General features: G+C 28.9%; 1 protein-coding gene across 5 annotated transcripts in view; it reads left to right on the plus strand.

Annotated features, from left to right (window-relative positions):
• Window positions 1-7672: 7672 nt before the first annotated feature.
• LOC105846404 (uncharacterized) overlaps window positions 7673-16674 on the plus strand; it is an 89429-nt gene continuing 80427 nt past the window's right edge. Inside the window, exon 1 of one of the 5 annotated variants that reach the window (XM_065793978.1) lies at window positions 7673-7760. Coding sequence is in view for 2 of the 5 variants with exons in the window: in XM_065793975.1 (XP_065650047.1) it covers window positions 7748-7760 (13 nt within the window). In the remaining 3 variants the exon portion in view is untranslated. Of the gene's footprint in view, window positions 7761-11043; window positions 11305-16674 lie in introns of those variants that run through there. The other 4 variants (XM_065793976.1, XM_065793975.1, XM_065793977.1 and 1 more) reach the window with 4 other exon arrangements.

The following is a 16674-nucleotide window of genomic DNA, read 5'->3' on the forward strand; positions in this document are numbered from 1 at the left end:
GTAACCAAAGACGTGTCGGAACAAGTTGTTGAAGTGAATGGGGTTCCGCGCCACGTAAAACATATTAGAACTCGATGCAAAATTCAGCCCTTATGCTTCACTCCGGACGTGAAAAGAGACATGGGCAATAATTGCAAAGAAGTTGTTGAAAACAATGAGGACCAAGTTGAAGGAATTACTGATGTGAACGAAGTGGACTGTTTAAATGACCCTTTTACTGTTTAAATGACCCTTAAGGGTCAAGGAGGAGTGTAATTATATTAAATGTTACAGTGTTCCGTGACGTCAAGTGGTTTGTAATTAAAGTGCATGCACTTTAATTACAAACCACTTTTATTGTTGTTAATATGTTTGTACGGTTTTGTATGTAATTGCTAATGTATATGGTTTAGTATAAATTATTATTATAATTTTGTGGGAGACAAGTTGTCATTGAGTAAAGAAAAGAAAACATCTTGACTTATTCCAATGAACTTAACAAAAAAACAGAGACTTGTCAACGTATGACGAGTGCATATCATCTACAAGCAAATGGTTTAATAGAATGTCAAAATCAATCAATAAAACGCAAATTGGTAAAGGTACTAAAAGATGATTCAAATAACATAAAAACAATTTTCGAAACTTTCAATAAATTGAATGAAATAAAGAAGTGCATTTTTGATGAAGCTTACGAAAACATCCAAAAAACACAAATAAGGCAAAAACGTGACTATGATACAAGAGTCAATCCAAAGAATATTATTGCTATTGGAGTATAAGTCTTATTGCGAAATAATAAACGTGATGACAGGAAAGATGGAAAACTTGTAAAGCCATCGATAAAAGCTATGGATAGGACCATACACGGTAACTAATATATCAAGTACAAATAACTGCAGTTTAAAGAATGAAAAAGACGTAGTATTGAAAAAAATGTGTAACCTTACAAATTTGTTATTATACAAAGAAAAACCCTAAATAATGATAGCATTCAACTAGAAATATTTAATAATTTTTCACACGATGATAATGTTCGACGTCTTTGATAACTGAACTAGTTGTCAAAGACGTCGAACTAAGCAACACGTAGGGTAATACTCAACACGAAAGCTGTGTAAATGTTTCGAATGAAAGATTAGCAACATGTACAACTTTTGATAAGAGAAATTGCAGAAAAGTTTGGAATTGTTAAGACACACAATGTCGCTGTAGGAAACATCAATCTAACTCTTTGTCCTAAAGTAATCCATAGAATTAAAGGAGATGGAAATTGTTTTTTTAGAGCAGTTTTATTTATCATAACTGGAAATGAAGATGAACATAAGCCCATTAGAAACAAAGTTGTTAACCATTGTAACAAAATACAGGATGAAATGACTGGATATTTAAACATGCCAATTCAAACATATATTTGTTAAATTAAAATGCTTGAAGATGCGATATGGGCAACTGATCCGGAGATAATTGGATGTGGTTCATATAACAAAAATTTCATATAACATTTTTACTCCCCAGTAAAAATCGCATATTAAATTTTAACTCCAGTTATGAGATTTTTACTCCCATTAAATATTTTGCGCAAAATATGTTTCACGACTTTGTAGTAATTTGACAATATTTTTTAACGTTTTAAAGATTGTCGCTTCTTGAAAAGCAGTAAAGAAGCAATTCTTTTTCATATGAATATTATTTAAATATTATAAAAATTATTATCAACATATATATATATATATATATATATATATATATATATATATATATATATATATATATATATATATATATATATATATATATATATAAATATATATATATATATATGGACATCTTCCCCCATTAATAATGTATCTCGTTGCGTATACGTTTAAAAAATTTTAGCAAGCTGACTTGCGTTCATCTTCATTGCCAGTTTGATAAAATAGACTGGTCTGAAGAAGCAGTGTATATAAAGTTTTTTTATACACGTTTATATATATTCGTTCTATGGATTTTTAAACAAAGAGTTAGGTTAAAGCGTCCAACAAAGACATTATGTTTATTAATAATACCTAATATTTTGTCCATTGATTTAATCGCTAAAAAAATTTTAAATAATATTCATATTAAAAAGAATCGCTTCTTTACTGCTTTTCAAAAAGCCACAATATTTAAAACGTAAAAAATTATTGTCAAAATACTACAAAGTCGTGAGACATATTTTGCGCAAAATATTTAATGGGAGCAAAAACCTCATAACTGGAGTTAAAATTTAATATGCGATTTTTACTGGGGAGTAAAAATGTAACATGAAATTTTTACTGGGGAGTAAAAAAAGCTGGAGTAAAAACCTAATACTACACTGAGTATGCAATTTGGCCCGGTGTAGCCTACACCGGACCAAATCGCATACTACACCGTCTAAGTATCAAATTCCAATTTCATTAACAATTTTCATCTTATGTCAATGTCAACAAACAAATTTGGTGTCTTGCACATATGAGATGCATAAAATATTTGCTAGAATTTCCTGACTTTCAATTTAATTTTTTTAAAGAAGTAAATTTTAAGTAATTCAAAAAATTTTAATTTTTAACTTCAAAGCTTATTCTAAACAACATTATTTGTTGATTCAGTTTTATAAATTTATCAATTGTTTATTAATAAGTTTATATTTCTTGAATGCGAATAACATGCTAACACTGTGTAACTCACACACACAAAATTTTCAAATATTGTCTAAATATGCTTACAGTGTGATTTAAGAATGGATTCTTATAAAAATAGAAGTTGGGAATGCAATCAATCAATCATTTATTTCACTTTATAAAATAGAATTAATACAACTCTAGGATCAGTCACAAACAGTTATGTAACTGACAAAAACGTGACGACCTACAAATATTAACCGTAAATTTGAAAAATTATATAAACTAAATAGGAAACTAATAATAATAATAAAATTAATAATAATAATACAGTAATAATCATTGTAATAGTAACAGTAGTATTAACAATAAAAATTATAATTATAATAATAACAGTAGTAATTTACAACAGTAACAATAATAAAAATAATAATGTCAATTATAGAGATAATAATAATACTTAAACAATAACAATAAGGGCATAGAAGTGTTCATTTAGGGAAGTGCTATAAATAATGCCATATAAGCTATACCTACATTTATAGATTCAGTCACTCAAACACACACACACAAAGACACACATATAAATTATATATATATATATATTATATATATATATATATATATATATATATATATATATATATATATATATATAATATATATATATATATATATATATATATATATATATATATAAATTATATATATATATATTATATATATATATATAATTTATATATATATATATATAAGTATATATATATATATATATATATATATATATATATATATATATATATATATATATACACACACATATATATATATATACATACACACATATACATATATACATACGTATATATATATATATACACACATACATACATACACACCCATATATACACAAATACGCCTATACATATACATACATACTGTATGAACATATGTATGTATGCACGCACGCATGATACATACATAAATACATACACACACACACAAACATACATATGTACACACATATACACATACACATATATACATACACATATATGCATATACAAACATACACATACACACAATACATACATATACACAATCACACATATGCATATATGTAAATAAACACATATAAATAAGTAAACACATTATTCATACACACATACATACACACAATGCACACTCAGGTTCAAAGTCAATTGAAGATATAAGATAGTGATAATACTGTATTAGAATTTTATTGAGTGTTTTTATGAAGAATAAATTTTTTGATATTGGCAATAAAAGCATTTCTGGTAATATTTGGGAGATTTATTTTTATTGAAAGTGGCAGAGAGCTCCAAGAGTAGAGCGAGATTATAACAAGATATTGATTGTTACAAGATACTGTTACAAGATAAGTTTCTAATTATGAATATCACTCGTAAATTTAAAATAGTTGTTAAAAGCAATAGACATGGTATTATGAATGATATCCCACACAAAAACACAGTAGTTTAACCAGAAGATGAGTTTATCTAACTTCAAAATATTTGATAAACTATACAATAAGTCTGGATTAAAATTGCTTGGCTGGAAATGAACTATTCGTATAGATTTATTTTGAAGTTTTATAAGATTTTTAAATTGAGATGAACTTTGCCCCAATATTTGGCAGCCATACCTTAGGTGGGAATTGAATATAGCATGCCAAATATTTATCAATGTTTCGTAGTTGACAAAATGCCTTATTTTGGAAACCATTCTATTAGCTTGACTTCGTTTGCAAGATATTGCTTTTACTTGTAGGTGAAACCAGAGATTTTAATCTAATATAATGCCTAAATATTTGATCTTATCTACAGTATTTATTTTTTTACCACTTATCCTGAAATTAATTTTTTTTGTAATTTTGTTGCCTTGAGATTTAAAGATAACTATTTCAGACTTCTTGGTATTTAAGGAAATTTTTTTTGATCGTAGTCATTGTACCAAACATGCAAGGTCATAATTAAGATTTTTATTTAGTTTTTTAAGAGATTTACTAACAATAAGAAGATTGGTATCATCAGTAAAATGATATGTTTTGGACAATTTTACACATGTGCGCAGATCGTTTATATAAACAAGGAAGAGTAGAGGACCAAAGATTGAACGTTGTAGAACACCAATAAATGTAAACCTAGTATTGGAGGAAGTGTTTCTAATGCTTACAAACTGAGAGCGCATATACAGGTACGACTTGAACCATTTGAGAGCAACTCCTCTGACACTATTATGATTTAATTTAGACAGCAGAATCTCATGATTAACAGTAACAAACGCCTTCTGCAAATCAATAAACACTCCAGCAGCAAACTGTTTTTGATCCAGGGCTTCGCGGATTGTCTCAGTTGTCAAGAATTTTATAAACGTAACTTTATTGTTACGTTTATAAAATTCTTGTCATAATATTATTAAAGTTAATTAATGTAGTTTATTAGTCAAGTCATAAGCTATTTTTGTATATAATTACGCCCTCGAAAATTTTTGTTTCTGTATAAAAGTTGTAAACAGAATTTAATAAAAAGAGTCAAAAATTAAAAGTAAAACAAAGTTGTTGTATTAACAAGCTATTTCGGCAGTATTGCATCTATGGCGAAAATGATTGGAAAATTTGATGGATCTGGAGATGTTGTAGTGTGGCTGAAAAAGATCAAACTGGTGGGAGAGCTGCAAAATATGGGCGATCTTTCATTGATCATTCCGTTGTTTCTCGAAGGTAGTGCGTTCGCATTATATGAGCAACTTGGGGAGAGCCAAAAAACCTCCGCTGCGGACATTGAAAAAGCTCTACTAGATGCATTTGCAGTCAATGGTTTCCAAGCTTACGAGCAGTTCAGAGTTCGGAGATGGAATGACGGTGAATCTGTTGATGTGTATTGGCCAGTTTGCGTCAACTTATGGGTTTGGCCAACATTGAAAGCGAATAATTATTGCTAAGAGCGTTCATAACTGGATTGCTGGGTGAAATTTCAAAGCAGCTACAAGCACAAGTGAAAATATTTGGGATCAGTTTACAGGATGCATTAAACCATGCACGAGTACTCATGACGGAAAAAACAAAAGAAGAATATGTTTCAACAACAATCTCTGGTTTCTATAAACATGTTAAAAAACCATCCACTACTGATTTTAACTGCTACAATTGTGGCAAGCCCGAACCTGTTATTCGAAGAAACGAATTGTTAGTGATGGAATAAAATGCTTTAGATGTGGAAAATCTGGACACATTGCAAGATTTTGTTTGTTGCATCAGGGAAACTTAAATAGGGAATCGCCAGCGCCAGCTGTTTCCCTAAACAACTAATGGCGCTTCCAATATGTACTGTGCACTGGTTGACAGCGGATGTACTCAAACTATTATTTTAAACAACATGGCTCAGAAAACCGGTGTTCGTATCAGAAGAAATGAACTAATGGTGTTGGCTGTTAATGGAGAACTTGTGAAAACGGAGGGAAAAGCTACAGTAACATTGATTGTTGAAGGAAAAAAACTCAAAACATCAGTAATGATTCTGAAAAGTGTTGTCAACGGTATTGATGCTATTATTGGTATGGATGTCATTAATCGCTATGGAGGAGTGCATTTGTACAATGGAAAAATTGAATTTGGTTTTGTTTCAATTCATGCAAAGAAACAAGTTTTTGGTATAAAGGACAAAAATTTTGATGCTTATTTTTTGGTACAAAGGGACTGCTAAATATAAATGGAAACAAGGTCAACCACAACTGAGAAATTCTGTTGCGCAGTCCAAGGACAAAAACCCCAGTTGTTACATGAATTTAATGACGAGATGGACTTATGGCTAAAAAATGGCTGGTTGAAACCATGCAAAAAAGAAGAAAAAAGTACAAAAGGGATTATCCCGTTAATGGCTGTTGAGCAGGAAAATAAAGGAAAGATACGACCTGTTCTGGACTTTCACGAATTGAATCAGTATGTTAATTCACATAATGCCTCAAGTGACGCATGTGATAAAAAAGTTAGAAAATGGAAAACTGTTGGTGACAAATTTGCAACGCTTGATCTTAGATGCGCTTATATGCAAATACACATCGATCCGAGTTTGTGGGAGCATCAGCAGGTAGTCTACAAAGAAGAAAAATATTACACGTCCTGGTTTTGGGTTAAATTCTGCCCCAAAAATAATGTCTTCGGTCTTAGGCAGTGTGTTGAATCTCAATGCAGGTATTAGTAAAGCAACTGACCACTACATTGACGACATAATTGTTAATTTGGAAAAGACATCAGTTGAAAAGGTCGTAAATCATTTAGCGCCTTATGGATTGGTAACAAAAGAGCCGGTAGAATGTGATCTTGCACGAGTGTTGGGTTTGCAACTGTTTAGAAATTAAAAAAAGGAGCTTTGTTGGAAACGTAGAAACATCATTCCAAAATCACAGATATATCAAAACTGAAAAAGTAACACGACGAAAACTTTTTTCAATATGTGGACACTTATTAGGTCACTATCCTGTTGGAGGGTGGCTCAGAATTGCCTGGAGTTTTATAAAACGTCATAGTCAAGGAAATGCTTGGGATGATCTAATCGGAGATCAAGCTCAGTCATGGTTGATCGAAATATTACGCCGATTAGAAGTTTGTGATTCTGTGAGAGGGAAATGGAATGCTAAAGGGATTCAAAATGGCAACATTGTGGTGTGATGCAAACAGCATGACAATAGGGGTTGCTATAGAATATGATGGCGTAATAATTGAGGATGCAGCCTGGCTTCGAAGTATAAATGATGTTATGCATATGAATATTGCTGAATTAGATGCTGTGGTGCGTGGGATAAACCTAGCTGCTAAGTGGGATATAAAGAATTTTTCAGTATTCACTAATTCAGTAACAGTTTATGGATGGCTAAAAAGTATGCTGACTGAAAGTCATAGGATTCGATCAAATGCATTATCAAAAATGCTTATTAAAAGAAGACTTTCTTTATTGCAAGACTTAATAAAAGAATATAATATAAACATCACATTAAAATGGGTTCCGAAAATACCAAAAATGTATTTTCGCTGACGGAAGCTGACGGCAGAGAAATCGTCGATAATTTATTACCAGCAATCAGATGATCAACCAGAGAAAGGAGAAAGCTGACATATCTAAATGACTATGTTACGTAAGAACTTTAGTTCTTGGGGTGATATGATAATAGCTGATCGTTATGAAACTTTATTGTTATGTTAATAAATTTCTTGTCATAATATTATTAAAGTTAATTGATGTGATTTATTAGTCAAGTCATTTATTAGTTATTTTTTGTATATAATTACACCCTCGAGAATTTTTGTTTCTTTATAAAAGTTGTAAATAGAATTTAATAAAAAAGAGCCAAAAATTAAAAGTAAAACAAAGTTGTCGTATTAACAGTTATATCAATGAGTACTTGATTTGTACAGTGCTTTTTGCGGAAGCCAAATTGAAGGCTATAGAGACTATTAGAATGATCTAAAAAGTTTTCTAGTCTGTTAAACATGAATCTTTCAATTAGTTTCCCAATATTTGAAAATAAAGATATAGGTCGATAGTTACAATGATCTAGTTTAGATCCACTTTTAAAAATAGGCACAACTTCAGCAACTTTAAACAAGTCAGGAAACACTCCAGATTCGAATGATTTATTTATCAATATGCTCAAAGGGTAGCTTAAATCTTTCGATGCTAAAATCATTATTTGCGTAGGAATGCTATTAGGCCCACTGCTTTTTCTAGGATTCATACTGGATAAATAATCATTTGTTTCTTGTGGTGTTGCAGGGGTTATATAAAAAGAGTTAGGATTTTTGTTTTTAAGGTAGTGGTTAAAGTTATGTCTAGGAGAGATGATTGTTTTAGAAAGATTTTCTGCAATTGTGGAAAAAATCATTAAATGAGTTAGTGATTAGAGCATTATCAGGTATAACTTGGTTATTTATAGTTAAACCTTCGATGGTGTTGTGGCTGTTTGGCTTAATAGCAATAATCGTTTTTATTTCTCTCCAAGTGTTTCTAAGATTGCTTAAATTTTCATTGAAATATTTTGAGTAGCATAATTTTTTTGAATACCTCAACAAGTTGCTTATTAGATTTCGATAATATTTGAACCTAAAAAAGTATTCTTCCTTTAATTTCTCATTTTTACAATTTATAAACTTTTTGTGAAGTTTATTTTTAATACGTATCAATTTAATGGTGCCAATAGTAATCCATGGTTTTGATATAATTTTTTTAGTATTCTTAGAAGACAGTTTTAAAGGGGCATGATATTCAAGTATTTTGTTTACCAGCTCTAAAAATTTTAATGAAAAATTATTGATACTATAAGTGAGTTGATGACTTAGTGGTAGCCATTCAGCATATTTTAGGTCTTTGAGAAATAGATTTTCATTAAAGAATTTAAAACAGCGACAATATATTTATTTTATGGTTGTTTAATATTCTTGCTTGGAAAAGCTATAAACTGCATAAGATGGTCAGCAAGAGGTACTGTAAGGTTACCAGATACAAAATTAGGGTCATAAAAGTTTAAAAATATATTATCTATCAGTGTTTTGGAATGGGGTGTAATTCGAGTTGATTGGGTAATAAATAGGAGTAGAGAAAAAGAGCACATGGAATCAAGAAAGCTGGATACAACATTACAAGAGTTGTAGTTCAAAAGATTAATAATAAAGTCTCCTAAGATCATTATACTTTTATTTTCGAAGGATAACTTGTCATGTAGAGTTTGTATGAATTGATTATTAAACTCATTTGTGCGCATAAAAGGGTGATGGTAAATACATCCCACTATGATATTTTTTCATTTAGATATAAGTTTCAATGAAGGTTGATTCAAGTTCTTTTAGTTTTAAAATTTGAAGGTCAAATCTCAACTTGTACTTCAAGTCTGATTTTATATACAGAAGTGTCCCTCCTCTGTTGAAATAACATTCTGTATGTTCAACGGTGTAGCCACTTAATGATATATCAGTTCTAAGAATTTGATTTTGCTTTAAACGGGTCTCAGATATTGCAATAATATTTGGCTTGTTTTTCATAAGGGCTAGCAGACATCTAAGGTCATCAATGTAGAATGTTAAAGATGATATATTAACATGAACAAAAGTTTTAGAACCTTTATTAATGGCATGATTGCATTCGTTGTATCATAGTATATACAATTTATTTTAAGTTTGTTGAGATTTTTAAAAAGATTCTTATGATTAGGAGGTGTTTCATATTGTGAGATGTGTAAGAAATTATTTGCACCATTCGTAGTAAGCATGAGTTCATTATCACAAAAATTTAAGAATGGTAGAGTGTTTTGCAAATATATGTAGCAGTACCAATTGCCTGTTTCTGAGACAAGATAATTGTGGCATTTATTAGTCATCCCATTTTATTTAATATGGATCCATTTGTTGCAAGAATCACATTGTATGGCTTTATGATTACTTGAAACTGATTTAAAACAGATACCACAGGGAAACTTAAAGTATTAAGTTTTCAATAATTTAAGTGTTGCTTATTTTTTGAGTATATTTAGTTTATAATGAATACTAAAGATAATTTAATAGTATTTTGAAGAATGTAAAAGATTTCTCGAATAATTAAGAAACTTTAAAATATATTTAAATAGAGACTAAAGCTAGTTTTGAAAATATATAAAGATAGTTTTGAGATATATAAAGTTAGTTTTGAAGATATATTAAGTTAGTTTTGAAGATATATTAAGTTAGTTTTGAAGATATATAAAGCAATACAAAATAGGAAAAATAAAGTACTATATTATGATACATACAATACAATAAAATACTATAATATTATAGTATAATATTATCGTATTTAAGATACAACAAGAATATTTTAACTAGAGTGAAAATAAATTATATGTTCTTACAGAATTGTAAAAAGAATTTCTTGCTATATTCTTTAACTTCAGATTTTCAGCAAAACAAAGAGTATTATTTATTTGCATCAAATGCAAGAAGTACAAAGCCAGGTAATATCAAGCGATTAAAGAAGCTTTAAGTATGATGTCAGATAAAACTAATTTACACCATAGGAGTAAAGTTGAATAAAATTTATAAACGTATATATATTCGAAGTACTTTTATCCAAATAAACAGTATATATTTTTCAACTATTTTGTCTGATTTTATTTACCCGCAGTTAAAACTAAGTCATCAAGGTAATTTACACCAGATGATTAAGTATAATTAATTTATTCAAACTTTAAATGAAAGTTATTGAAATATCGAGTTTTGATAAAATGAATAAAGATGATTAGGATAAATTAGTTCAAAAGCTGCAATCATCGACCATCAGTTTTAATAATCAAATTTAGCATCGAATCCAAAAAACATTTAATATGATAAATACGATCACAAATAAATTTAAATAAAATCGCCATTTCAAATACCACCGACCGCCATTTTTAATTTCCGTTTTTTTTGTTTTGCAAATTTTCACTTTGTGATATGGAAAATTTTTATATATAATATCGTTTTAAAATTTATAATTATATACCAAAAAGTTAAAATATTAAAGTAATATTTTCAAAGATTTTTATAGTCCATCAAACAATTATTTTTTAATTAGGAAAATCTTTCAGTTAAATGCTTGACTGAAAATTGTGATTTTTTTTGGAAGTCCTGAAAGCAATAATTATTGCTCAGCTTGCTTCAAAAGTTTATCAAAAGGTATTATTGGAATTATAGAATTACTTTTATTGTAATATTGAATAATAAGTACATTCTAAATATATTGCAGAGTATATGTGGAATAGAAACTTGGGTTATGAGTTAAAATTCAAAACTGTTGTTCAGTATTAATTTAAATAATTGATTCTTTCTTTGATTTACTTTTTTTTCTGCTCAGAAATCTTGCTCGTCAAAGTCTTTATTTTAGAGTTAGGGTATAACAGCAGATTGTAATGAAAAAATAATGTTTTCAAATTTGTCATATGCATATGTATGGATTATATATAGATATATATGCTACATATTATATATATACATACATGTCATCAAATATTGTCATATGCATGTTATCAAATATTGTCATATCTATGTATTATATATGCATATGTATCTATATGGTACGTACATATGTATGTATATGCATACATATGTATATATATATATATATATATATATATATATATATATATATATATATATATATATATATAAAATTCACATTTAAGATAGCTTCAAAGTTTTCAATTTGGGTTCCTTTGAAGATTGTGGAGTATAAAGATGGCAATAATTGTTAAAAAGTATATTGCCAAGGATTCTACAATGTTTTTTTAAAGCATTGGTAAATCCATAAAAGTCAGATTCCATCAAAAAGCAGTTAAATAAGCCAACACAACAGACAAAAATGTAAAAATGGTGAAACAAAATGTATGAATAAAATAGCCAATGACAAATGTTATTGCCAGGCAAATTTAAGCCACCACGATTAATTTCTCTGACATATTCTCCGAATTGTTTGAAACAAAATGATGTATCTTCAACTGAAGGATCTTCTCTACTGATATAGCCAGCAATATAAACCAAACACATTTTAATTTATTTACATAAATCACTTTCAATAACTGGAAGATTATGAAAAACATAGAACAAAGTATAATCTTGCATTACAAAATACATTTGTCACACAACTGGCTCGATGAAGATTCTAAATCATTAACAATGATACCAATATTCAAGTGAAGTTTTGTTTTTTTAATGTCAACTTTTTGCAATATTTGCTGAGCATTTATAAAATAGGTACCGCCTTATCATTGTCGAAGTTTTCCAAATGCTTTCTTAATAGGATCACTAGTAAAATGTCCAAGGCAAACATACTTATGACTCATAATTAGTAAATGTTCAACCATTCCACAACACATACGAGAAAAAGCATGAGAGGTATTTCTGATTAGATTCTTTGACCTTGTTTATCAGGTGCCATTTTTTTTTTACCATATCAGCCAAATTTAAAAGAAAGTTCATTCGCTTATCATTGTTTGATGAAAAAAACTGCACGATGTTTATCTCTTGTACAGATATCCTTATAAAGTCTTTTAACATTAACAATTTTGAAAAATTTGATAAAAATAGATAAAAAAAACTGTTGTATCATTAACATTTTCCATTGATGGATGAGTTTTTAAAGCAGCTAAAGTCTTATCACAAAATACTCTTAAACAAGTTGACACATTTTGACATTCAATTGGTTTAGGAAAAATTGCAGTTTCATTAGGTTTAGTCAACTTTATAATAGAATCTTTTTCAAATTGAAAAAACTTTTTAAGATCTGACCATTTTGCAGTTCTTGAAATACCTTCATAAGTAAAACAGTTCTTGGCATTTTTCAAATGAACAAAGTCATACAGAAGAAAAATGTTATCATTAGTGCACCAATTATTATGCAGATTAAACATTCCAAAAAACTTTTTATTTACTTTGTTATTGTCACAAATAATAGCAACAACAGAACCACCACAATTTTTTATCATTTCAATCGTTTGCATTGTTTGATCATATTGAAAACTAGCATCTAAACTTGTTACTGGCAAAGCCTTATACAAAAACTGTTTTCCACCAAACAATGAACAAATCAATAAACCTAAAACTGTTTTTGCCAATTCATTTGGGGAGTGTACAGATTTAAAAAAATGTTTCTTTCTTGATATGTTAACTGCGGTTTAACATAAATTTCATCAATTAGTAAAATTACCTGTCTTTGAGAAATAGAACATTTATCAAAATAAAACTTTAAAAAATCATCATCTCCAACATTTCTAACTTTAGACGCCAATTTTGTCATCCGTGATATACTTGGTAGTTCATAATCATCACGTAAGTGAGAATAAAGAGTTCTTGACAATGAAAAGTATTTCCCCAATGAACACTAATGAATTCATACTTAACATTTGTTCCATAATAATACTTTTCTTGTGATCAATTGGTAAAAAATTCAGATAATGTATAGCAGCATGGAGCCAACTAAAACAGTCAATATTATTCATATGGTTGTGAGAAAAAGATTTCATGGTGCACTTAACACCACAGTGGTAGCTATCAAAGGATAAATCATATTTTATTTTCAAAATAAACTTTAGAACACCCAAGTTGTAAATGTATCAGCAGATTGAAGATGTAAACAGTTTTCATCAATATTTGATATTATTGAAAATGGAAAAGATATAGTTTTAGACATTATTTTATTGCACAAATCTTCAAAGGGTGAAATTTTGTAAGCCTTCAAAAAATCCTTCATTTCATCTGGCACAATATTTCTTTAAGATGGCAATGATTTAGTTGTTAATCTTGGCGGTGCGTGTGGAGTCGGAATTTGACTTGGATTTACACAAGAAAATACTGATGATGGATGTTTTGGTCTTAACTTGCCATAAACTAAAGCTTTTCCATAATCTTTACGCCAATGATCTTCGCCAATAAAAGTATTTGGGCTACCTCAGGCATTGTTACAAGATTTTGCTGCGTAAAGAAAACACATAACACATTTCAAAGTAACTCAACTCAGCAAATATATTTTGTATTGTTAGAAGTTATATTGTGTTACTTGTGTATTTTCAAGTACCGCATTGTAATTAAAGTTATTTTATTAACGCGTTAAAAATCAGACAGACAGTTTTTTTTTTCTCACTATAACAAAAGTTACTAATAAAATCTAAGTTTCTATTTAAAAAATCATTTTTATCAACTTTTTCAAATATGAATTAAATTTTATTTTGAAAAATATTTTTTTCATAAAACGTAACAATATTTGTTTATTTTGTTATAATTTTACATTTGGTTTTTGGTTATTTTATTAACTGCTAATAAATTTTTTCTTATTTATTTTGTGAACTCTTTTTAATAATGTTTTTAAACAATAAAGAGTTTTATCAGCTACTGATAACATATTTTTGATCATAATTTATTTCCATAAATTAAACGAACGTCATTAAAACTTTACGTTATTGAATTGACAATAAACAAAATATTTAAATTATTAATAAAATATTTACATCAAAATAAATCGTGCATTTTTTAAACTGTTATGACAAAAAATAATTTATATATTTAAAAGGAATTTATATATTTAATTCCTTAAGATAAAACTTAAAACACTTTGTTTTCTTTAACTAATTTTTAACAACAATGAAAAAATTATTAAACAAACTCTATAATAAAAAATCTATTAGCTTACAATTGCGGTTAAATGCTTTTACTTACGACTTTATATCTTCTAAATAAACATCACATAAACGATATCAAAAGATAATTTAAATATTTTAAAAGTTTTTGCGTAACGCAAAACTGCTGAATGCGTAGTCAAATCACCTTTTCACAGGCAAAATGCAAGCTGCGTAACGCTTCTTAACAAGGCCTGGGCTATTTGGAATATTCTCACGAGGTATAGCACTTATCCATCTTTTTTGTTCATCTACATTTTTTTTATTTGGAAGGCAAAAAACTTTTACAGACTTTGTAACATCGTAGTTACCTCTGCATCCAGTGACACAACACTTAAAAACCATATTAGAACAATCTAATTATTTAGCTCTAAAAAAAAGCAAATTTAATATACATGTAAGTGAAATTTATCATATAATAAATTAAAAGACCACGTTCTTTCTCTGGAATGTGCCATATTACAAATGTATATTTAAAAAACTCATCTAAAGTTTTTTTAAAAGCCATAGATTTACTCGGCCTGCCACTATAATAGGCCATGGTTTTGCAAAAATTGTCATTAGCTGTAAAATAAAAAAATGCAAAAAATGTTGTCAAAGAAAATATTTAAAAAGAACAATGTAAAATGGAAAAGTAGCTGTTAGAGTTATTTATTAAGATACCTTCTAGCTGTTTTAAAAGTTCATAAACTTGAAAAAAGATTTCTAATTTGACAAGTTATTTCTACAAAATATACCCCATCCTATATATAGAATGGGGTATCTTAAATTTTATTTAAAATAAACCAAACCAAAAAAAATTGTCTGAAAGTAATACATTACTGAAGATTTCTTTCAAAAATGTTTTATATTGATTTGTTTTACAGGAAAATTAGTTTATTTTATCTTTTTTTTTTTTTTAACTCTGATTCACTCCCAACAAGGCTAAAAGCAACCACTATTAAGTTGGGAGTTATAAAGCAAGGAAATGGTTGAGAGAAGATTTAAAAAGTTGAAGGTTGTGTGAGTCAGGAAAACGTGAAGATGGAAGAGAGTTCCAAAAGGTAAAGTACAGGAAAAAATTAGATGAATAAAAGTTTTTGGAGTATGCAGGGACCGATACAGTAAAAGAATGAGACTGATAAATGACGAGTCAAGTGAGAATGAGTATTAGTTAATGGAACTAAAGATGATAGCTCCTTTGAGCAGCGACCATGGTAGTATTTGTAGAAAAGAGAAAGAGATACAACTTGACAATGGGAAAGAGGCTTAAGCTTAGCAGATAGACCGGGTCCAACTACATTTACAATTTGTTTTTGGACCTTGTCTAGAAGAGAAAGAGCATTATTAGAAGAATCAGCCCAAAGATGACAACAGTATTCCATACAGAGACGAATAAGAGATTTGTAGAGGTAGAGAATGCAATCAGGAGAGAGAAAATGGGCAGCATGATAAAGAAAAGCTACCTCAGCAGATGCTAATTTAGCAATCGATTGTATATATGGTTTCCATGAAATGTCAGTTGTAAACAATAGTCCAAGAAGACATTAAGAAGAAGACTCAGTGAGAGGGTTGTCATTCATTAATATAGGCACAATTAAATATTTCAGTCACCAGTTAGCAAGTCAGTCGTAAAACGAGAGGATCGAAAACTGTATTGATTGTCTGACAGCAAGTTTTTTGACTCAAGATGGGATGTAAAAAATTTAGTGAACTAAAAATAATGGAGCTTAGCACCTGACAGCACCTTTTTACATTGATTTCTTGCAATAATAAATTGCTGTTAGTTCTCAAGAGCTTGCTTTGCTTGGAACCGACAAGAAGGAATAAAAGTTTCCATTCCTGCCTGAATCCTGGAGGTGATGTAGGAGGCGCATTTTTCAGCTGAGTGAGAAAAGAC

The sequence above is a fragment of the Hydra vulgaris genome, chromosome 03, assembly GCF_038396675.1.
Source record: "Hydra vulgaris chromosome 03, alternate assembly HydraT2T_AEP".
NCBI lineage: Eukaryota > Metazoa > Cnidaria > Hydrozoa > Anthoathecata > Hydridae > Hydra > Hydra vulgaris.